This window comes from Tamandua tetradactyla, chromosome 1, assembly GCF_023851605.1.
Source record: "Tamandua tetradactyla isolate mTamTet1 chromosome 1, mTamTet1.pri, whole genome shotgun sequence".
Classification (NCBI taxonomy): Eukaryota; Metazoa; Chordata; class Mammalia; order Pilosa; family Myrmecophagidae; genus Tamandua; species Tamandua tetradactyla.
The window spans coordinates 20,627,658-20,652,225 of NC_135327.1; the positions used below are offsets into that span (position 1 = coordinate 20,627,658).

At 42.5% G+C, this 24,568-nt stretch overlaps 2 protein-coding genes across 12 annotated transcripts in view; one reads left to right on the top strand and one right to left on the bottom strand.

Moving 5' to 3' along the window:
* NOL4L (nucleolar protein 4 like) overlaps positions 1 to 4,755 on the top strand; it is a 122,321-nt gene extending 117,566 nt beyond the window's left edge. For all 7 annotated transcript variants that reach the window (XM_077111595.1, XM_077111602.1, XM_077111631.1 and 4 more), the window contains one exon: positions 6 to 4,755. In XM_077111595.1, the coding sequence (XP_076967710.1) occupies positions 6 to 226 (221 nt within the window). In that variant the 3' untranslated portion in view covers positions 227 to 4,755. The remainder of the gene's footprint in view (positions 1 to 5) is intronic.
* A 609-nt stretch (positions 4,756 to 5,364) lies between these two features.
* The window catches only part of ASXL1 (ASXL transcriptional regulator 1), a 99,133-nt gene continuing 79,929 nt past the window's right edge, over positions 5,365 to 24,568 (bottom strand). For 2 of the 5 annotated variants that reach the window (XM_077111548.1, XM_077111559.1), the window contains 10 exons: positions 22,703 to 22,783; positions 19,621 to 19,741; positions 19,443 to 19,540; positions 18,744 to 18,837; positions 18,127 to 18,279; positions 16,031 to 16,194; positions 15,829 to 15,925; positions 14,547 to 14,652; positions 13,601 to 14,234; positions 5,365 to 13,116 (listed from right to left, as the gene is read on the bottom strand). In XM_077111548.1, coding sequence (XP_076967663.1) covers positions 10,258 to 13,116; positions 13,601 to 14,234; positions 14,547 to 14,652; positions 15,829 to 15,925; positions 16,031 to 16,194; positions 18,127 to 18,279; positions 18,744 to 18,837; positions 19,443 to 19,540; positions 19,621 to 19,741; positions 22,703 to 22,783 — 4,407 coding nt within the window. In that variant the 3' untranslated portion in view covers positions 5,365 to 10,257. The remainder of the gene's footprint in view (positions 13,117 to 13,600; positions 14,235 to 14,546; positions 14,653 to 15,828; positions 15,926 to 16,030; positions 16,195 to 18,126; positions 18,280 to 18,743; positions 18,838 to 19,442; positions 19,541 to 19,620; positions 19,742 to 22,702; positions 22,784 to 24,568) is intronic. The other 3 variants (XM_077111566.1, XM_077111576.1, XM_077111583.1) reach the window with 3 other exon arrangements.

Below are 24,568 nucleotides of genomic sequence, written 5' to 3' on the forward strand. Positions count from 1 at the left end.
CACAGGGCCCACAGACCTCAGCATGAAAGGCGGGGCCTCTTCCACCTCCACCACCCCCACCCCCACCCCATCCAGCAACAGCACCAGCAGGACCATGCCCACTGCCCAGCTCAGCCCCACAGAGATCAGCGCTGTGCGGCAGCTCATCGCTGGCTACCGGGAGTCTGCTGCCTTCCTCCTGCGTTCTGCAGATGAACTGGAAAACCTCATTTTACAGCAGAACTGACACCCACAGGCACCTGGTGTGCGCAACCTAGGAAAGGAGGCTGCCCCAGCCTTGGACCCAGCTTCCTGCCTCACCAGTTGGTACTTTTTGTTTTTGAGAGGTGGGATCCAAAAAAGCTGTTTCTAGCCACACTCCAAGCACCTGAGACTTTGGGCACAAGGACACTTTTTTTTTGGAATCTCACCACACAGGTGCTCTGACCTGCTTGGAAGAGGCCAATGGGGCAGCTCTGGAAGGGTTGGGACTCCCCTAACAAGGCGCTGGGGCTGCAGCTCTATTTAGAATAACCTTCGTGGAACCTGATGTTAGAATCCCATCCCCAGATAATTACCTTTCAAGTCTTAGGTGAGCAGAATTGCATATTTATTGAGAAAAACAAAGTGGACCCTTTCTTCCTCTACCCTTAGTAATTTATTTTTCTGAAAATGGATTCTTTTGTGTTTGTACAGATTGCCAGTCTGTGTCTGTCTGATCAGAAGGATGTATCCCTGTGACCTAACATTCCATATCACTACACTGATGGGGCTGGGGGCCGGCGGGGCAGGGAAGGCGGCCAGCAGCTGTCCCTCTGAGCGGCAGTGCACCCTCAAGAAGGCCACCAGCCCTCAGCCAGGCTGTCCCAATGCAGATCCCAGTGCTGCTCCAGGGATGCTGCCAGATGCCTCCAGGCACCGCCAAGCCCAGGGGGCTTCACCCACACCCATTGCAAAGCAGAAACAAAAAAGAGGCAACCCCACCCTATTCTCCAGAAGCTCCAGTTACATGGTCACCTGTATTCTACCTCACACTCCAGCGTGGGCTTTTTCCAGGATGTGCCCTGTTCTAAATGGCTGTCCCCCCAATTTCCCTACACAGGGTGTCTGCCTGGGAGGTAAGTCCAGACTGGGTGTCCAGGAGCTGGAGCCCATAGAGGGCCCTGTCCCCCCATAACCAGCAACTTGAGTCCCCTGGCCTGGCCCTCTCAGCCGCTCTGTAGGACAGTGGTAGGAGATGGTAGCTGGACAGCAGGGCCCTGCCCTCCCCTGTCCCAGGGAGCTGGGCCCAAACACCTCTCCACAAAGGCCCAGCACCCTCGGACACCTGCCAAGAAGAGCCGGTTTCTTCAGGGCAAGCCTTCTGGCCATCAGACAACCACAGAACAGGAAAGGCAGCTGTATACCCTGGGCAGACTGCAGCTGTCTCCTTGCCCTGTGGTTGGAGTGGGATCATCACCTGAAGTGGAGAAGCCACTTGGGTTATCTAAGGACTGGTCCTTCCAGAAGGGCCAGTCCTGGAACAAACCCATTATCCCTGGAGTGTGAACAAGGACAAAAAGAAGCTGGCCTGGTTTCCTTCCTCCCTGATAGGCACTTCCTCTTGCTCAGTGCAATACCTACCAGTGCTGCTAAAACCAGGGATTTGCCCAGACCTCAGAAGGCCCCTGGGGCCTCTCCATGCAACACATTCTGTAGCCATGACAAGCAGCTCTGCTGTCTCCTCCCCACCTCCCCCTGCTGCACAAGAGAGGAATCCTTCTGCCCAGAGCTGGTAGAAGCACTCACTGGTAGAAGCCCTCTGTTGCCTTTGCTCCTTTTAGAGTAAAGAGGCCTCAGGGGAGCCAGGGTCAAGTGACCCCTAAGACAGTCACAGAGAGCCACCTATCCCAGAGCAGGATCCCTGCCCAAACTAGCTCTTATGCAGCCAACTGCTTGTTGCAGCCATGGCTGCTTTCCCCCAGCACAGTGGCAGATCACCCCTCAGGAAGGAAGCAAAGGAGGCTCCAGAGTGGAGGCCACCACCCTGCCTCAGATCCATGACTGAGTGGAGTGCCCCAGATCCAGAAACTCTGAAAGGTAGGGAGCCCTCACCCCATGCTTTTTCCCAGCCACACCACCTCTGCCTTCCATTTGACCAATTCCCAGGCTTCTGGTCAGGGCCAAGAGACCTGAAACTCACCCTTAGCACAGCACAAACTCCAGTGCCCAAGGCCTCTTCCCACAAGCCAGCCATCCACATGTCCACCCCCCACCTGCTCAGTACTACTTCCGGACATTTGAATTTGTGTAAATATTTTTGTGTGTGAACAATATTACAAAGTAATCAGTAGATCTTTTGCAAAATGTTACCCCAGGCAATTTGTGAAAATCTTAATGTTAAAAAATGGCAGAGACAATCGCCGCCTTAGAATTCTTGATATCAAGCAATTAACATGTCATTTCTCCTCCCAGAGGCAGTACTCAAGCTAGACACAAACAATCCACATTTCTTGGCTGATAGGTGAGAAAGATTGGGGAAGGGATTATATTCAAAGATCAGCATAAACTACAGTTTGAAGTCATGCTTTTCTGAGTTCAAGCTGTTGTCACCGACTACCTTCAGCCTGCCTTAGTACTGCAGTAAGAGCATAGGTTCAATGTCTTTAAAGAGAAGGGAAACAAATGCCAGTGGTAAAAGCCCGTGAGGACTCCCAGAAGCCCCTCTAGGACCATAGATTCCGCATGCTCACATCACCTCTTGGGTGGGCTCTTTTCCTTCCCAGAGAAGCTACACCTGAATCCTGGTGATTCAGAATCTGGAGCAAGTTATTGTGTGGAAACAGGATTCCATTAGTTCAGTCAGGGAACTTGATCTGTTTTGCTTTTGTTTTAAAAGATGCAGCTTCAACCCCTTCCCTCCTGACTTGGAGAGCACCAAAGAGCTGGTTTTGGTGAACCTAGCTCGCTGCTGCCCCATTCTTACTCGAGGGACTGCCTTCTCCCAAAGGGAGCTTCTACAGCCCTGTCCCACAGTCATTTAAAATTCTTCTGGAGGGCCTCAGGACACAAATTAATCATTTGGGATCCTAAATTAAAAAGGAAGTGCAAGAGCTGAATATGCCAATTCCAGACTCTCTGTAGGGGGCCACTCCCGGGAGAAGGGTAGAATTAGAGGAAAAATGGGAATTTGGTCTTAGTGGTGGATCATCTAGTCAACCGATAAGTTTATGTAACCTATCTGAATCCATTTTACCCTCACCACTCATCAAAACAGTTTCTCACTAAGGACAGTGTTAGGAGGAGGGGAACAGGCAGGGGGCTAGGAAGGATATAGAGGATTTCAAACAGGTGGAACCCATCCATCCCTATTCCCAAGGGCCACTTAACGACTCCAGGGGTGGTTAAAGGATTAACTACCAGTTCATCTTCAAAATGCTGCTTTGAACTCAGAGGGTTGATACTTTTAATTTGTAATTTTTTGTAAAACTTTTTACAAGATAGTAAAGTATTTCACCAGAATACCAGTTTCAATCCGTCCATGGTCTGATTTTTATATAATTTAGTGGTGCTTTAGAAATTTTTGTTTTTGTTGTTTCTGAGCTAAGCTCAATCCTTTTTCGCCTGTATCTACCTAAGACCAATGTGAACCTTTGTATTTTTTGCTCCTAATTTTGGACTCAGTGAAAGTGTACTGTTTACATGTACAGACGCCCCCGTCCCTGTGTGTTCCGCAAGACTTGCTCTTGAGGAGGAAGATGCACCTCACTAAACTCATCTGCTTAGCAAAGCCACAAAGCAAAACCTCTCACTTTTTACCTATGTTTCCACCTAAAAATAAAAACAAAACAAAAAACCCCTATATCATAGAGAACTCAGACTTGCTGGAAAACACTTTACTAAGCTCAAAAAATCCTTTCCATATGTCAGATGGCCGAGATGCCTCTATCATGTGGTCCATTTAGGAGCACGGTGAGAATAGAGACCTCTGATTAGTCTTTGGTGGGTACCTGCAAGGACAGATGAAAACTGAAGACACGCAGGACTCAGTGTGGAACCAGGGATGAATACAGTTCTCCCAGCAGCCCGAGAACAGGAAAGTCGAGATGCTTGATATGGCCTTCAGGGTCAAGCCACCCAGGGCTTGGGGACGACCCAGAGGTCTTCAGTTCTTGGGCATAATTTTAGAAAAGCGTGAGTTCCACATCTGAGATGAGAACTTAAGACTTTTTCAGTGCAGATGGTACAAGCATTGCTTCAGGGTTTCGCTGGAGGCAGCTAATTCATAAGGCACCTCCTCTGGGGAGGGGCAGGGGGTTCCAGACAGTACATATGTGGCACTTAAGGCAAACAGTGGATGGCACCAACTTTTAAAGGTGACCCTTTATTACTTAATCAATGGCTTCACCTCTAAATTATATTTTTACAGATATGCACCTATGCAACTTAACGTGGCTCTTCTAAGCAGGTGAGGACTTCCTCCTCAATGCTCTCTATAAAAATTATTTGTGTTCTATATAGTGAGTTTTTTCCAGTAAATGTGGCTTAATATTTTAATTCTTAGAATGTGTCTTCTCTATGTGATGCAACTAAATTGTTTTGTTTGTGGAATGACTAGCACAGGCCAATTCCCTCACCCTTCACTTAACAAAAGACCAATGAGCTGTTAATCAAGCTGTTATTTCCATGGTATTACTTGCTAAATGCACTGATTTCATAAGTATGTGGAATCCTTTTTCTTTCGAATCTGTATATCATATATAAGACTGAATCTACTTAATAAACACTGAAAAACAATGTTTTATTTCCGCTCTCTTATCAATACCAACACTGCCAGCGAGCTCTCTCCCTTCCAAATCTACTATTGCCGGGAACACCTTTCTCCTAGTAGGTTTCCCCTTCTACTAGCCCAAAATCTAGGCATACAGAAGTCCTTGGTATATTTTCTTAAACAAAGAAATTTTTAATTCACTTTCAGTACCTAAGTCATTTAAAAGGGAAGGAAACCAACCTCTTCTCAAGTGCTTATCAGATGCAAGAACCTAATAAAAGCTTAAGATGTACCTTGTTTTGACTTTGCAATAACCTTATAGGTAGGTGGTCTTATACCCATTTGCCTGAAGAAAGAAAGAGACTTCAGGGCTTGCCTAAATTCACTCACTGTCAGTGACCAAGCCAGAACTTAAAACCAACTCTATTTGACTACAAAATGTGCACTTTCCAACTACCCCTCACTCTAGTGCCTGACTCTTCAACTCAACTGACTGAAACAAAATTCACATAACAAGCTCTAAATTGCTAGTTTGGAAAACTGAGGAAACATGATCTCTGGTTCTGAACCTTCATTATTTGACGTTCCATTCTATGCAAAACTTTGGATCCCACCTTGAAGGAAACAAAAGGGCCACTTTTTCCAAGGATGTTTATTTGTGTACAGATTTTTTTCCATCCTGCACGTATCATTTAGGTTCAACTTAAAGGAAAAATTGTAGGAATATGACGGGAACAAAGTTGTCTGTTGTGGATTTAAAAACAATTTTGATTGTGTGATTTTAAAATGTTAAGCATACATCTTACAGTTACAACTGTGTAATGTAGGGTATATATAAAATACATATATATATATTGCATACACAAACTATATGGCAGTTGTTTTCAAAGTTGTTCTTTTTTTTGTAATGGCAGAATCTTTTTTTTTTTTTTTTAGCTGAATTCTATGCAGAAGCTAAAAACAGAAAACAGATAAAAGGAGAGGAGCCAATAGTTTGAAAGCCACTGCACTGAGGTAGTACCTTGGGGCTAAGATTAATACAGATATTAGTAAGTAAGGTCAAAGCAAAAGATGGCACCTCATTACCTCATCCTTTGATGTAGAAATAGAGATCAAGGGGAAGATAATCCGCCCCCAAGTCATGAAAATTCTTTGTCCTACCTAAACAACCACTGCTGACAATCACTAAGCGCCTACCACCTGGGCCAACACACCCAGAACACAGACCCACTTCATGCACACCAGGCCAGCCAACCAGGACTTACCTCCAAATACAATGATGCAGCTCCGCAGGAGCATTGGGACCTTGAGGAGAAATCTCTTAAAAGCTTCTCAGTCCAGCTTCTTTAAACGGGGCTCCAAACCACTGCTGTTAACAGTGTGTACAGGGCAGTATCAAATGGGAATGCTGCCGTGGAACAGTGAACTAAAATTTACTCAAGGTTAAAACTGGCAAACATCACCAAGGTGGGGTGGGAAGAACAGGTATATATTGCATTTTTAAAGTAATTTAAAATGCTCTAGAGTTGGTAGTTACAGGAAACCTAAGACGTATTCTTTGCAGTCAACTCTCCCTCTCTTGATAAATCTTTTGTATAAACCCAAATTTTCTTTCTTAGGTTATTATTAGAATACTTAAATCAGGGGTTCTTAAATGAGGGATCCAGCTGCCTAAGGAGCTCATTAATAGAATGTAAAATTTTGTGTGTATGTGCATTCTTGAGGGGAAAGGGTCCATAGAATCTACTGGGCTCTCAAATGAGTCCATGTAAGAACCACTGACTGAGGTAAAGCGACACTGACAATTACTTGACTTTTCTTCTAGAACTTTCATCTACATCTTTTGGTACAGTTAGAGATGTTCATTCCAGGCTTTCAAATTGATGCACACAGAAAAGAGGAAGCGTGAGGAGGCACTGTCGGATTTTGATTTTCAAGTAATTATCTCCAAGGTCACAAATCCCATCCTCTCCATCACTTCAAATGGTGCCCACATGAAGAGGGCAACACTGTATGTGCTGCTTCCTCTCGTGGGAGTCTGAGCTAGCAGATGCCATGGCCACAGAGGTCTCTGATGCAAGTGGACTGCTTTACTTGGCACACACACATACATACACTCCTCTCTCTAGCAGGGTCTTATTTCTTCAAGAGCAAATTGGATAGAAAAATGCATTAATGATATTTCATCAGGCCTGTTAAGGTAACACTCTTCATTTTGAAAACTCATGTTTCCCAGTCCTTTGGGCAAAATAAGCCTCCCCTGCTAAATGGTTATTCTCTAAATTCAAGACCACTGAAGAAGTGAGAACAAAAACCTGACCTCAACATACTCCTCATCCCACGCCCTCAGCACACATAGTCCACATCTTGACAGCTCCCTTCCCACAGTAGCTGTACAGATTTCTACTTCTTACAGCTATTATTGTCTAGGCCTGGTTCAAGCTAACAGCCATTAAATATTTCCTATGTACCACACACTAATAACCAACCTTATGAAGCAGGAACTATGATCCCCATTCACAGATGGGAAAATAGGCAAAGAGGTTAAGTAACTTGCCCCAAGATCTCAGAGCTGGTATGCAGCAGAGCCTGTACTCTAACCCACTATATTTTTCTGCCCCTCTAATAAGTTGCAACCAAACCACACATCAATATCAAGCAAAATTTAATTGGTTATGTAAGGTCTAATTCTTGGTTTCCAATGCATTCTAAGCTCCTGGAAGTATAAGTGGGCAAGTAAACTCCGTTACATGAAGGCACAAGGGCACATCAACTTCACCAGGTAATTATCCAGTTACCACAGACCACTTAACCATAAATTCTCAAATGGAGCTTCTATCAAACAGCAAACAGCATTAAAAACTTGCAGCTTGAGCTGTCCCAAAAGGTGTTCAAGCACATACAAATTAAAGTTCATTTTCTCTAATCCACAGGAAAAAATTAATGAATATATATTTTATTCTATAATTTTCTGCACTTTTTTCAACTTCTGCCGTATTTATATACTAATAAAGTTACTGATAATTATCAATAAATCTGTTGAAAACTTACTCAACTAACATCAGACTCCACTTCTTTGCCAGCACTTCCTTCACTGTTGCTTAATGCTACAGAAAGAGGTGAGAATTTGTACTTTGGCTCCAAGGTCGTAACTGGTCATACTCCCCACAGAAGGTAATCAGCCATTAGAAATCCATTTAGTAATCTCAATCTCAACAAGAGAGTTTGGATGAGCAGATGTGGAGGGGTGTCACCATTTATGGCTTTGGTTTGCAAGAGGACAGCATTCTCATTACATTCATTAAGGATTTCTGCCTCTAGTACATACAGTAAAAAAGTTCTCCAAGTTATGAAACAGTCTAAAGACCTGTGAGGCTGACAAGTTATTCCTTTTGAACTAACTTCACAAAAGAAGAGCCACATAAGAAAATTCACTCCAGAGTCGAGGTAAAGTGAACAGCCCTTTACTCTTCCCAACGTAGGTTTTGCACTTGAATTTGACCTCTCAGCACCAGCGGGGTGGCCACAGACAGGTGGGGCCACAAATGCAGGTCGTACAGGTTTATTTTTCCAACTGCAAGAGACATACAAGAGCAGTACTTCCTCTGGACAGCCCCATGAACCAGACCAGTTTCAAACTGTGCCCTAGAGGGCTCCAAGGGTCACAGCAGAAGGATGAAGAGGCTCAAACAGGCTTGGGCCTCTGTTCCTTTTCTTTGGTAAACAGGCTTTAGAAGTTGACATCTTGGACTTGGCCAATAATTGCATTTTAAACAGTCACAACATTGCCAACTTCTCACTCATGCTTCTTAAGACAAAAACTGCCACATAAAAGCCAAAAAAACAAAACAAAACAAAACCCTTTCAGATGAAATGAGACTTGCTGAATTCATACAAATTTTATACTTCATACAGAAGCACTCACACAGGAAGACCCAAGTTAAACAAGTACTGTCAACTCTGCAACAAGTCGAGAAATAATAAGGCGGGAAGCAAGGCGAGGAAAGACAAATACCAGTGCATCTATTTGCTAGAAATGTTGGGAGAGGGGCAGACAAGCATTGCTTGTTCTTTTCCAAAGTGGTCAGAAGTTAAGTGAAAAAGGGGCCCCATGGTCCCAGAAAAGCATAGTCCCAGGTACTGTTGGGAGGCCATAACTCGAAGCCCCATCTGGAAGGCCTGCCTGGGTTCTACCCACAGAAATCACCCATGAATCCCAAAGTACTTAACACTGGTGACGGTGATTTGTCACATAAGGCAGCAAGCAGCCTTTTAAGGTTGGGAGAGGAGAAAAGAAGGGATATGAGGAACAAAATGCATTTACTCAGTAAAGTGCAGGCAGCTGACCTTGGCTCTAGGGGCTGGGGCATGTCGACCCAGTGACAGTGCTGGTGAGCCAGGCCAAACCAGCAGATCGAAATCAGTCACTCCACCCTCACGTCAGGCAGCACAGCACTCAGTGGCTCTGACAACAGGTGTAGATAAGTAAATTACACCACTTTAATGCAATGATGCTGAAGATGTAAAGTAAGGAAGAGACGTTCATGTTCTCTGTACAATATATCCATTTACAGAATCGGCCAATACTGTGTACAACATATAAATACATGATAAAACAGAGGTGCATAGAGCATACTTACAGAAGCCAAAAAGTTCACTTTATACATCCAAGAGTTAAAAATATAAAAATAAGAAACACACACTGCTTTGAAATGTAAAATGATTTTCACATACACAGGTGCGTGGAGATGCCCCAGTTACATGGAGTCCAAAGCAACAAGGAGGGTGTCAAGTGGAGGAATTCACCCACACCAAATTTCTAGACACCTGATTTACAAGGTCTACAGATGGCATTTTAATAGGAAAAACAACCCTATTCCCCTGATTACATTGTCCAAGCAGATCTATTCAAGGTTCCAAGAGATCCTGTAGGCCAGTGGATTATACTGAGGCAGGAAGGTTCCAAATTTGCTTCAGCAGCAGAACCAAAGGTCAAACTGGCTCTGACAGCTGGCAAATGATTGAACTGTGACCCAGAGGTCAGCAGCTGCTCAAGCCCCCTGGTGGGCAATGCTGGGAATTACTTTAACCCTGTGCTGGCTTCTTTCCAACAATCAACTCCCAAAGCAGCAGAAGAAAAGATGGTAGGGAGGGGGCAGTGGAAGACTGACATCTTTCCTCAGTTCAGGTAGGTTAGGTCCCTTGGTGGAGAACACTACCTTCTTGCTTTTGTTTCAAGTTCCCTGGGGCTGCCTGCAACACACCAGGCTCTGACCATCTGCATAAGAGCTTAGGCTAGCCAACCTTGGGCACCCCAATGGGTCACCCCCAAAGAAAGAACCCCTCTAGCAAGAGGGGTGATTAGTAACAGAAGGGCTTTAGCACTGTAAATTTTACTGGGAGGGGTGCTCTTGCTTAGAGCAACAGAGTCTATTTTATCAATGATATTCTGTATACAGATTTAAGATCATTATCATTATCAAAATACACACACTAAATATACATTTTTTTCCCATGGCCATGATTTATTATCTCACCACAAGGCACAATACACAGAGCTTTGAGGGTCCAATACAGTCATCATGACAGAACGCACCACAGCCTTGGCACATGATCATGGCTTTCAGGCTGCACACACACTGGAGCGAGATGCTTTCCACTGTGCTGCTGTCAGTGAACATTTGCAAGGAGAGTGATGCACTGTGACTTGTACCAAAGTTTGCTTTGTGGCTTAGCTGCACCACACTTCCAGCTAGACGTTTGGGAAAGGTGGGAGAGCTGGAGGAATAATTAAAGCTGGTAGAACTTAAATGAAGTTTAGAAAGCTTCCCATAAAATGCCTGCTTGATGTTGAGTTGGGAGGGGAGGGAAGAAGGCTCCAGAGGCTGACTAAGCCCTTTTCCAGCTTCTCGGGGTAATTTCCAGAATGGCAAGTCCATCACAAAGGGCATCCCTTGCAAATGATCTGTAAGCTCCAGAGTACTCTGGCCAACAGCTTTTCTGTTCTCTGCATTCATCTTGAGTGGGTCCCCCACAAAAGTCTTCTCACTCTTGATGCTGCCAATTGAGGCAGGAGTTGGGTTTGATGCCCAGTCCTCCCTTGCACTCTGTTCCCCACCAGACACTGAGTTTTTGCTTGGTCCCAACCTCCTACTGGGAAAAACAGGAGGAACATCAGCAGGCAGTGGCGTCAGGTCCACAGGCCTGGGGCACTGAAGGGTTGCAGCCACATTCCTAGAACCAAAGAGCTTTTTCCCTTGGCTTCCAACATTGTTCTGATCACTCAGGGACCGACCTGTATGATCTGGACCAAAGGAGATCACATTTGGAGGTGAGAAACAAGGGGCTCTTGAGGTAGTCAGCTTTCCTGGACTTTTGCCCGAAGCAGCATTTGAATTACTGCACTGAGACAAGTCATCAGTTTCCTTCTGATCTTCAAAACCAAAGGAAGAGAACTGCTCTTTGGAATCCATTTCTTCTCGATTTCCAGAAGAAGCTATCAGATTTGTCATAGGCTGTTGGGAGTTAAAGCTTGGGACTGTCTTGGAAATCTTTTTGGGCACTCCTGGAGCCTGGATGATCTCTAGCCTGGCAAGACCAGGGCTGACTTCAAGGTTTTCATGCACAAGAGGCTCCTTCAAAGCTCTTAAGGAACTGGGGCTGCATTCACCAAGTGCGAGACTGTTTTCTCCAGGTTCATGCAAAGAACCCATCCCCAAGAAGCTGCCATGGCTCTGACCTTTTCTCAGTGATAGTTGTAAGGATTCTGGTTTGCTGCTACCCTGGACTGAAGGAAGAACCTTCTCTGAGGGCAAGTTATCTTGCAGCAACTGCATCATCAGTGGGTTAGTGGCCTCCTTGGAAGACCCAGGCCTGGCCAGCAGCAGGGAGTCTGGGATCTTTTGGGGGATTGCACATATGCTAGTCACCCAGCTCTGAGGAGCAACCATCCCATCTGTCCTTGTAATGAGACTCAGATCACCATTCATCTTGGAAAGTGAGTATGATCGGTTCCAGTTGTGTTTCTCATCACTGTCCACATCGGATGATCCCGTCTTCACTGGGGCTTCACAAGCCTCTGCCTCATTGGTGTCTTCAGTAAGGCTGCCTTCCAAGTCAGAGGCTGTCTCTGTGGATTCGCTATGAGTACTCAGTGCTTCAGAGTCACCATTGATTTTAAGCTTTTCAACTTCTATCTGTTCACAGATGATGCCAGTGCTATCAATGCCTCCTCGAGATGGCACTGCCCACAGTGGAGGAAGGGAGGCAGGTGGATTCTTCTCAGTCGTCAACCCCCCAAGCAATGCAGGTATGAGGGAAGCAGCTTTATCCCATTCGTTTCTGACCCAGGGCTCAACAGATGGTACATTTTCTCTGGAGTCCAGTTCAGGCTGCTTAACTAACTCATCATTTGACAGGAAAGTCATCCAGGGAATTGCACTACTGGAAATGAGTGTCTCGGTTTTCAAGTTTTCTTGTCTAGTATCATTACTCCTCATGGGTAGGCACAAGTCACCAAGTCCTAATTCATCATCAAATGATCTGCCCTGCAGGCAATCAGCCAATGAGGACTCAGGAGTAGAACTGGGGGTCACATTTACAGGATCCTTCATAATGGGATTACTGTCTAGAGGCTGGCCAGTTCCTTCTTCTGATAAAACATCACCCACTAGAGACTGAATAGGATCACCCTCTACGGGGAGAGAGGGTCCTTGCGCTTCATCATCCCTTTCCCAGGAAGTGGTACCAGACTCGCATTCAGTTCTAACATTTAGATGCAGCTCAGGCTGTTCAGCTAATCTCTCAGGTACTGGGGTTTGAGAGGACAATGGGGGCAAGGCCTGGCACGGCTGGTCCCCAGTGGGAGCAATGGGGAGTTGGGAGGCATCTTCTAGCTCACTTGTGAGGACACCTGGCACCCTCTGCAGTGAACAGCTTTTCTCCTTTTTAAGAGAAGCCAGGTTGTCTTCTCTCCTGGCTCTGGATATGACAGTTCCAGAGTGGACATGCTCCCCACTTAGAGGATGAGGCGACAATAGTTGTGTTCGCTGTAGATCTGACGCACACTCTCCAGGGACACCTGGGGCTCCCCTGGGCTCGGGGTGGCCACAGGCCTTACCACCATCACCACTGCCGCTGCCTCTGCCACCTCCCTCGTCAGTGGTCCCGCCGCCACCTCCACCCGGGCCACCCCCCCCTCCGATGGCAGTGGTGGCCGCCTCTCGCTGGGCTCGGGCCTGCAGAGCACGGGCTTTAATGTCTGCAAGGGTCCTGGCACCAGTCCGACCCCGGCTGGAGGAGTCCGTGATGGGGACGATCCGGGGGCATATCTGGTAAGTGGGCTGACCTTTAACCACCCAGGGTGGTTTGATACGTGAAAGTTGAATCTGCAAGAAAGGAATCAGAAAACAGTTTTAAATGACTGAGTGATTTGGCCTAGGATTAAGAACTGTAAAGCAAAATTGGATCTAAGTAGCTTATGGGTGGATAATAGTCTAAGGACTCAATTTTCCTTAAAAAATAAAATGAAATATCTCTGGTAAGTGGCTGTCCAAGACACACACCATTCTGAGAAGATACTGATCAAGAGCTGCTGTATGCCACACTTCTAAATTTAATTTCCAGTGGGACCATGTGAGTCACTATAGCAAATAATCTAACATTTTCTAATAATCCCAAAGGATTCTGACCTCTAGAGATAACTTTACCAGAGTGAACAAAAATGAGAAGAATCTCATCACCCCTGAACTTTCTCAAGGAAAGCTCTAAGCTCTCCTACAATTAATACAAAGGCCTTAAGGCCTCTACAAATTTCAAGATCCTCAAAGGAATCCTGGCTCCAGGGCAGGCAGGAATCAAACAGCATCCTACCCGGATGGGCGGTACTTTGGGCTCCTCTTTAGTGGGCTGTGGCTTTTCGGTGTGAACACTTTCAATTGTGTTACGAAAGGACTGACGATCTTCCAGCCGGGGCTTCTTTTCGGGAAAGGACGCAGAGGCCGCCTGCTCAAAGGATTTCCTCTTCTGATCCTTGGGCTCCTGATCCACGGTCTCCTGAGGCAAGCTAGGAATTCTGTCTGGAGACACAGAGGCACGTGCCAAGTTGTCCGGCTCGGTCTGGATCCGGGAAGCCATAGGTTCCACAGGGAAATCGGGACACTCTGAGTCAGGTGCTTTGGAAGAGATACCCAGCAGGTGGGGACTGCCTATTCCCGGTGAATCGGCCTTTGCCTCCCCATCTTTGTAGAGTGGGATGTCCGATGCCACAGATTTTGTGTCCTTAGCAACCCCTGCTTGTTCTGGCTCCTGTTTTTTATACAGATTTCTTCTGGCTCTGGTTCGCAGATCTGGTCGAGAGCGCTTCTTGAAAAGCCCATCTCGCTGCCGGGTGGCTGGACCACGCTGTGGCCGTGTTGTTTCTCCTGGGATGCGTAAGCCACTCTTGATTTCAGCTTCTTCCTGGCCCGTGTTCTGCTGCAACGACTCTTCTTTGGTCAAACCCAATCTGCAAACCAAACTCACTCAATCAGTTACAGACCAAAGAGGGAACTGTCTATTTTATTTCTGTTAATAATATGCACCCAGATATGTATATATCTCAAAATAAATTAAATGCAAAATAAGCCTGCATGTGCACAACACTGGTCAAGGCAAACTGTGTGTTAACTTCACTATATGAGTGACATTAATATAAATGACAAGAGTCATCCAAACCTCCAAATTATTGTCCAACACACAAATGTGCATTACTCAGAGACCAACTGCATGAATCCCCCCCACAAAGCCCAAGCCAGGAATCATAGCACCAAGTGCTTACTTCTGTCCATAGTAGTCTTCAAAGAATTTTTCTTTCCAGTGTTCCACTTTCTTTTCCTTCTCCATTTCCTGACGTATTCTGACTTGCATCTCATGGGTAAATTCACCTTAAGAAAAATAAAATTTTTCTAGTGAATATATTCAGGATATTAAGGTCTGGTCTTACGGACAGCCAAATTCTGTGATTGTACCACATCAGGAATTTTCAAAGTCCATGTGACTTTGGAGATTTAAAAAAATTCTATCTTCTTCACACTCACTCCTACCTCCTCCAAAGGGCATCTCATTATCATGCTCTTGCTCAGGACAAAACTAATACATCTACTATAAAGGAAATTTATTGTTTTTAGAGTAGTCAATCATTAAATAACATGCAATTCATTTATTAGAACAAACATTCTTATTCCCTGTGTAGAGAAGAATTAACATAGCAAGTCTGTTTTATCCTTAGAAAGACAACCTGCTTATAAGGCTGTATTGACTTAGATTGGCAATCTTGGCTGGCATCTGGGAGCTTAGATTTAAGGAGGACTCTTACTCTGCTGATAAGAGTGGCACATTGTGCCTAAACTGTTTATATAAACAATATGGCTTACGTCAAACAAGTTTTCCTTTTGAGAATTTAGAATTTGGGTATGTGCCAAGCAGAGGCTATCAGTGTAATCAGCCCCCAATATAAACCCTGGGTATATATGTAAAACATTAAAAACAAACAAGAAACACACAATTATGAATACTGAGTCTCTAATGAGCTTCCCTGGTAGTCCATATTTCACACAGTGTGACATAAGCTTGTCCTGTGTGACTCTACTGGAAACTTAAGGCTGGTATCCCCAACACTTCACAAACCCCATGTAGCTTGCCAAAAAAAAATTAAGGAGACACTAACAATCACACCAAGTGGCAATGCCTAAAAAGACAGCCTAGTGGGATATCATATGTGTATTTTCCTCCCCATTCCAGACAATGCCATCGTTATTTGAAAGAACAGGAGTTCATAGTTTTAATGATGAAATGGACATGCTAGAGCAAAAGCCCAAAACACACAGAACCCACATTTAGATGAATAGTCACTAACCAAATAACTTCTTTGGAGCTATGTGGCCCACTATCATTCACTAAATTTATTAATATTGAGAGTAAAGCCTACCTTCTACTAAGTGTCTCTTGAGAGAAAAGAAAAAGATTGGTGAAAAATGATTGCTCAGGTTTAAATACCAGATGTGCAACAGCACACATGGCAAGCACATCTCAAGCGTCTGATGATGATGATGTCTACCTACCATCAGCCAGGCGTTCCCGCCAGCTCTGAGCCGCATGGGTGAAAAACTCATTACTCAGAGCACTGCTACTGAGACGCATCAGGCCATCTGTCCCCACCTAGAAGCAAGGAAAAAATAAAAGAAAATAATTTTAAAAACCAATTTGGAAAGGGAACAGAAGAAGCACCCTGAGAAAAGAGACAAAGAGGCCTTCCATCCATACCTGTCTGTCCACTTCAGGCAGGAGGAAGAGAAGCTGCTGCTGAAAGTGTGATGGCAGAGCATGGAAGGTCCGGGAGTTTATCAGGGCACGGAGGTTGGTGTTAACAAGAATGGACCCAGGTGTCTCAAAATCTATCTCTTCCCCTCTGTTGCGCTTCATTTGACCTGTGATTTTTGAAGCAATAAGAAGGTATAGATTTTTAGTTTCTTAAAGCAAGAACAAATGCCAACTGAGAGGAAACTTTGGTAGCAGCACCAGCTACTCAGAATTTACTTGCACACAATCTACTCAATCTTTCAGTCCACACCAAACTGCATTTTTTCACTCCAAAAAACTCTTTTTTATTTCTCATTATAATCCATTTTTAAAACGTACACTTCAGTAGTATTAACTATATTCACAATATTATGTTACTATCACCACCATCCATTACTATGACTTTTTCATGACCACAAACAGAAACGCTGTATCTATTAAACAATAATCCCCATTCTCGCTTTCTCCCAGCTCCTGATAACCATTATTCTATTCTCTGTCTCTATGACTTACCAAACTGCATTTTACAATGATTCTTTCCAGGCTACTGTCATTATTATCAAACCCAAGAGAACACTTGGGGGCTTGCACCCTCCCAGATAACACTCTCTACCATACTGTGTTATAAACATGAAAAGGACACACTTCCTGGGCAAAACCAGGCTGGAGGCATATCCTAAGCTTCCCTCCAAAGCTGAAGAACAGGCTCTGCAAAGTCCAACTAATGAAATGATAGGAGCTGTCTAAAAACAAATCTAGTCGGTGTACTACAGAAAAATCTGCAGAAGCCTTCTGTGAATGGGATGATCTACATACAGGAATGTTCAAAGTCAAGTGAAACGTCAATAGCTTTCACTGAAGCCTAAGCAAATGTTACTTTTGAAAGAAGTATTAAGAATAGAGACCTATGAGACCTTAGAGCACTGCTGCTAAGTTGGAAAAGCCACAAGATAGTAAACCTAGTTCCAGTTTGGGCAATGATTTATTCTAAATTTCAGAGGCCAAGGCTTGTCTTCTTAATGGTTTAATGTGGCCCATCTATAAAAGAAGCAGAATGTGGGCTTTAAAAAATAAATCCTGAAACAGCAAACAGCATGCCAGCTCTGCAAATAGTCCTACTAGGGGTGTGGGGTGGAGCACTAATGGATTTGTTCGCATTCACAAAATTCAACATATGACTCGAAACTGTGCAGCTGTGTTCCAGTAGCCATGCTTCTTGAAGATGATTGTATAATGATAATAGCTTTTACAATGTGATGTGTGATTGTGAAAACTTTGTGTCTGATGCTCCTTTTATCTAGGGTATGAACAGGTAAGTAAAAAATATGGATAAAAAATAAATAACAGAAGGAACAAAGGTTAAAATAAATTGAGTAGACTGAAATACCTGTGGTATTAAATGAGAGGAAGGGGTAGGGTGAGGGGTTTGGTATGTATGAGTTTTTTCTTTTTTCTTTCTTTTGCTGAGACATGCAAATGTTAAAAAAAAATCATCATGGTGATGAATACACAATTATGTGATGACACTGTGAGCCATTGATTGTACACCATGTATAGAATGTTTGTATGTTTGTTTAAGATTTAACAATAAAAGCATCTTTAAAAAAAATTCAACATGCTTCCATTTAACATACTAAGTTGAAAAAAGTCATGACTATAGATGTAAAAGAATATGGATGTTAAGAATGAACATGGCAGGATGCTATCAAAAAAGAAAATGGATGTTGGAATTTTTCACTGAGAGGCTCAAAAGCAATTTGCATTCACTCAAACAACTTACTAAGTGGTACCAAGCCAGGCAGCGGGCTAGACCCACAAAGGGACACACAGGGAGCAACGTGTCATCACTTCTGCCCATAAGAAGTTCTCTTGCATTCTAGCAGAGAAGCTCTATACATAAAATAACCAAAATACAAGGTAAAAATAAAAGAAACAAAAAGCAGAGGGCCACCCAAGAAGTTAAAATAAAATGGTAAAGTAATTGGAGTAGAAGATATCTTCCAATGAGGCCTGCAGGGGATCCCTCTTATAGGCAGATAAATGAGTGCCAAGATACTCACCTGTGGCCGGCTTCCGGAAGCCTCTCAGGAGCGGGGCAGGGTCCCGGGTGACCTCAGCCTGGCCACGAATGGCAGTGCTGCCCAGAGCCAGAGAGCCACTGCTGCTGCTGGATGGGCTGCCACTCTCGCCATCGGCGTGGCGACCTGAGAATCCTGAAGGCACAGCATTCCACTGGTCAAAAGTATCACATACTGCATCCATGGCTCTCAGACAAACTTATTTCCTCCAGCTTTCCCTGAGAAACTGCCAGCAATACCAGAGTAGTTCTATAGCCCAGCCCCAGGCTGTCAGGAATCACCACTTGACTGTCTGGTTTTAGAATACCACCTTAAGAATGTCAAGCCATCATCGTATGTTTGTGCATCACTACATCTTTTACAAAATACTTGCACACTCCATCAGACCCTCATGACCACCTGTGAGGCAAAGAACAGGGCACACAGCAGAGCCCAGTACTAGAACCTAATAAGGTTCTCACCACCACAGCATGCTCTCTTCCAGAGAAGGTGGGTCTCAGCCTTCTGTGGCTAAAGGGTTCAACTGGTATCACACTGCCTTGAAATTGCTGACAGAGGACCTGAGGAAGAAACAACACTTACAGTAAGTTTACACATACCTGATGCAGATTCCACGTGGGCCCCGTTTACCTTCAGAGGAGTCAAAACAACTCGAGGCAGCATCACCCCAGCCTTTTTCTTTTGCTTACTGGCCTGAATTCCAAGGGAGAATAAAAAATAGCCTGAGTCATCTTCAGGGCCAAAACAACACTCCCTCTCTTAATCGTATCTCCATCCAATCTCTTTCTATTCAACCAGAATAGACAGCTGACAGCAGCACTGAAGAACATTACTGAGTGATATGCCAGCCACTGTGTCCAGCATTTCCTATGCAACTTCTCTTCTTTACATCTCCCACCTCAAGCTGAAAAGAATTTGTTACTCCATTTTACAGACATGTATTTTGCCCAAGGTATCAAACCTACTCCCAACTGTGGCAGGGCCATAATTCAAATTGAGGTCTCTGACTCCAAAGCTCATGATCTCACATAGTCTGCACTATGCTATATTTCTCCCTAGATGTTTATGACAAAAATGAACAAAATTATTCAGCCATGGTAAAGAGAAAAAACAAATCAATCTTCTCTCAGATCTACTGTCCACTTTCCCTATGGCCCTCCTTTAAATGGCACTAACAGAGACCAAATTTATTTTCTCCATTCTCTGAACACATTCACAATTAACTTCAGAAGGAAGAATCCTGTCTTGCACCTGCCCTCATTCATTCTCCCAGCCTGGTGATCAACTTTCCTCCCTACCTGCGAGGAAGCTCTGTAGCTATCTCTAGGATTAGAAAGAGGCCGACTCTGAGATTCCGTGGAACAGGATGCATTTGAAGATGTTTCATCAAGAGACACTGGAAGAGAGGAAAGTAAAGGTTAGTCCCTAGAGACTGCTTGTGGCTCTTTACCCATCTTCTTAAGGATACATACTTACCATCATTTTCACCACTCACAGTGCTGGCTTCATTAGACCCACAACTCTCCACATCAGCTGAGTCCTCTGGCTCCTCTCCTTCCACCACAGCTGGATTGCGAGCCCACTGCAAGGCATCCTTCTGTGACAGTAAGGCACAACTTAGATGAGCAAAATCCTAAACTCCTAAAAGCACATCAGTCATTCCTAAATTTGTATGCTTTGGGAGAAAAGGTTAGAGTCTTGAGATGGTTCCTATCTCTTTCTAACTGACCTCCTTCTCCATAAGTTCTTTCATAAATACATTATTAAGAAAGTTAGGTATAATTTTGTATTTGATCATTCATTAGACATTTGGGGTTTAATTTAATTGGGGTGCCTTCTATAAATGACACAATGGTAGAGTCGGGTAGGGGCAATAAGGAGGGGAAATCAGGGCTCTGCCCTCAAAGGAGTTCAACTGAGCAGGAGAATCAAGTTGATTATAATACAAAACACAGTGATGGGGTATATAATATGAGGGCTATGGCAGCTCAGAAAAGGGAACACCTAACATGGAATTGGGGGCTAAGAGGGTATGAGGGTACAGAAATTGAATAATGATCAGGGAATAAACCTTCCAAAGGGGATGTTCTGCTTGAGCGGATTTTTAAAGAAGTTAGCTATTAGGCAAATGGGTTGGTAATAGATAGAGAGGAGAGGATTCTAGCTGGTAGGGCAAGCAAATATGAAACAACATTGAAAATTTAGGGTAAGGATTGTGGGGAAGTGAATAAGTGAGGAGGCTAGAGATGTAGCCAAGGTAGCAGATGATAAAACATCAGTCTAAGGGAGTAAACTCTTTAACCCACTGGAGTCTCTGAAAGATATTAACCATGGGAATAAACTGAGGTTTAAGAATTTCATTCTGGCAACCATGGGAAGACTGGAGTAGAGTGGAGAGTTAGACTATCTTAAAAGTCCTGTAAAAAATGCTGAAGATCTAAACTAAACTAAAGTAGTGGTAATAAGGCTAAGAGTGGAGGGGAGAACTCCACCTCAAATTTTACTTTCTAACAAAAGCTTCTTCCAACCAGTCTTGTTGTCTAGTCTCAGAATTAAACACCACCTCAAGGAGAACTTAAGGAGCCTGCCTCACACCTTGCCAAGAGTATGAATGAATATTAGGGACTGGCAGGAAAGAGGAACAGAGATAAGTCTGGAGTGTGTGAGGAGGGTGGGGGAAGGAGGGTGGATCACCTTCTCTGAATAAAAGTATGCGTTCAAAAGCAAGTAAAAATCATGAGTTTACCTTTTAAAAATTTATCACAAAATTTTAAGAGAAACCTACAAAAATCTTACTCATCCATTTCATGGCTCCCTTGATATACTACATTAAGTTTCATCAATTTAAGCCAAATTCATGTTGCTGACCTAAGTTAATAAAAAAGGAAACAGCTTTTCAGATTCTTATCTTTCTTCCTGACTAGCCTTAAATGCTCCTCCAAATCAAAAGTAAGAAGGTACCATGTTTCTTGAAGGTGACTGTATAATGATAAAGCTTTCTCAATGTGACTGTGTGATTGTGAAAACCTTGTGTCTGATGCTTCTTTTATCTACCTTATGGACAGATGAGTAAAACATACAGATTAAAAATAAATAAATAATGGGGGGAACAAATGTTAAAATAAATTTAGTAGATTGAAATGCTAGTGATCAATGAAAGGGAGGGGTAAGGGGTAGGCATGTATGAATTTTTTGTTTTCTTTTTATTTCTTTTTCTGAATTGATGCAAGTATTCTAAGAAATGATCACGATGATAAACATACAACTACGCGATAAAGAGAATGTTCATATTGTATGTATGGTTTTATTAATAAAATTTTTTTAAAAGTGAGAGGGTATTTTTAGCATTGTTTGTAATTATGCTTATTCAACAGCCATGTTCTTGGAATAATGAAACAAATTTAATCTCTGAATCTCACAGGCAAATTAAGATAAAATTCTCATTAAGAAACAGAGGAGATCTATTCCATTGGCAAAATTTATCCAAACACTCCAGTTTAAGCAGGAGTATGGAAAAGTCATGCATACACTGTTGCTGGGAGTGAAAATGGTATCAAAAGGTTTATACTGCTGGTGGGAGGGTACATTGCTAGCAAAAATCTAAAGATGAATATACCTTTAACCCAGCAATCCCATTTCTAAGACTATATAAGACATAAAAAGTACTTACCCTTATAAAGGAAAAATGTGATCAACTGAATGAACTACATTAAAATCAAGACTATTCATCAAAAGATACCATTATTAAATGAAAAGGATAAGATACCTTCAGAGTTGAAGATATATGCAACTTATATATGCAATAAAAAGTTTCTATCTAGACTATATAAATCAGTAAGAAAAAGGCAACTCAGAAGAAAAAAGCAAAAGATGTGAATCAGGTACTGCACAAAAGAAGATATTCAAACAGCCAGAAGACGTATGAAAGGTATTTAACCTCACTAACAATATAAAGAAAACAAAATAATGCAAATTAAAACCATAATGAGATATCATTACGTCCACCAGAATGGCTAAAATTAAAATTTGACGAAAACAAGTGCTAATGAGGATGCAGAACGCATACCACAAACTGATTTAACCATTTGAGAATATAGTTTGGCGTGACTGAAAGAATAAACTGAAGATATGAACATTCTCTGACCTAGTAACTTCATTCCTAGATTTGGATTCTTTAGAGAAATACATGCACATACATATCAGGTAGCATATCGAGAACATTCTATGGCAGCATCATTCATAAAAGCTTGGACTATAAACAACGCAAATGTTTGTCAACAGTAGAATCAATAAATAATAGTGTATTCAATGAATGAACTATTACACAGCAATAAAAAATAAATGAACTATAGCTATTCAAGATAATATGCATGAATCTTAAAAACAAAATGCTTAATGAAAGAAGCCATACACAAAAGAATGTATACTGTCATTATTTCATTTGTAAAAAGTTCAAAAGCAGGTAAAATTAAATTACAGTATTAGAGATACAAACATAAGTGGAGAACAATAAAGAAAAGCAAGGAAATGACTTTCATAAAGTCAGGGTAGTAATTACCTTTAGGGGGAGCAAAGGGGTTGTGATTGGGAAGGGGTATGCAGGGGACTCCTGGTTGCTGGTCATGTTCGATGTCTTGACCTGGGTGGCAGTTACAAGGGTGTACACTTTAAAATAATTCATTAAGCTGTACACTGGTGTTCTATGAATTTTACTTTGTTATATTTCTAAATGAAAAAAGTTTTTAAAAAACTATAGTATTTCTATCTAGAAACACCACCACAGCCATTTTAAAATAAAGTTATAGAATATTTAATAATGAGAAGTGCTTATGATAAAGTAAATTAAGCAGCTAAATGTACTCCACCATCTTTTTTTTTTTTTAAATGAAAATAATGTGAATGTGTTTGCATAGAAAAAAGATGAGAGATATTTTCTGATGTGTTAGCCATCACTCAACTGTTGCGTGCTTGGAAAAAGTTCTTGGATTTCTGGTATTTTCTACAAGTAATGTGTATTGCTTTTTCGTGATCATGAAATAAAACTTAAAAAGAAAAACTGGGGTGCTGACACTTTACAAACAGCTAAGCTAAAATTTCCTTCCTCTAGGCTCTAAAGTCTAGCAGAAACCTAGTACCAATGATAAATCTCATTAACTAAACATTAAATAGAAATAGTGCCCACTTATTTGTAATTCAAACAACTATAGAAGTTTTTTAAGCCATAAATTCTCAGTAAAAAGCAAACAGAACAAATTTAAGAAAATGAAAGCAAGATTTCCAATTCTAATTCTGCATTTTAAAACTTTCTTCAACTTTCATTACATTGACTCAAGAATTCTGAGAAAAACAGAATGAGCTCCTGAAAAATTATAGGTGCCAGAAAAAATGTTCCCAGGACTCAAGATTTTAATGCAAAGATATTTTACATTCCTACATTTTCCTCTAAAAAGCTTTTAAGAAATAGGTAATGGGTGATCTTTACTGAATCCCAGATATAAAAAATGCTAATCAAGGACATTACCAGGATATTTGGGGATATGTGAATATGAACTACATAGCAGATGGTGCTGTTGCATCAATGTACATTTTCTGTGTGTTATGTAGGAGAATGTCCTTGGAACTACAGGACAAAGTTAACAGAAGTAGAAAAGATATTAACTTTTTGATGAATGCCTCTTGTATCATTTCCCCTAATTTTTAAAACTGAGGTATAATTTACATACTGAAATACACTTGCAGATTGTAAGTGTACCACCTGATGAGTTTTGATAAATGCTTATATCTTATCAAGCTATCGACTTTCTACTCCCCCAAAAAAGTTCCCTTTTGTCCCTTCCTAGTCAAGCCCTTCCCCCATACTGCCATTCCCACCCCACTGAAACAATGTTGTGATTCCTAAACACAATGAATCAGTTGTGCCTGTTCTTGATCATCACGTAAATGAAATCATACAGTATGCACTCTCTCTTATGCCTGGCTTCTTTTGCTCAACCTAACACTTTCGAAATTCATCAATGCTGTTGCATGCATCAGAGTTCATTCTTTGTTACAAAGTAGTACTCATACAAGCATTTGTATATCTACCCTCCTGTAAATGAACATACAGGTTATTTCCAGATTTCAACTGTTATGAATATGGCTATTATGACCATTCTTATTCTTGTACCAGATTTTTTATGGACATTTTCATTTCTCTTGGGTAAATACCTTGGAGTGGATTTGCCAGGTCATAAGACAGACAGATGTTTAACTTCATAAAAACCTGCCAAACAGACTTCCAAAGATTTATGCTGCCACCAGCACTGTATGAAAGTTCCGTTTGCTCTACATCTTATCAACATTTGGTGTTGTCAGTCTTACTTTAGCCATCCCAGTGGGATTGTAGTCATACCCTATTATGGTTTTAATTTTCATTTTCATGATG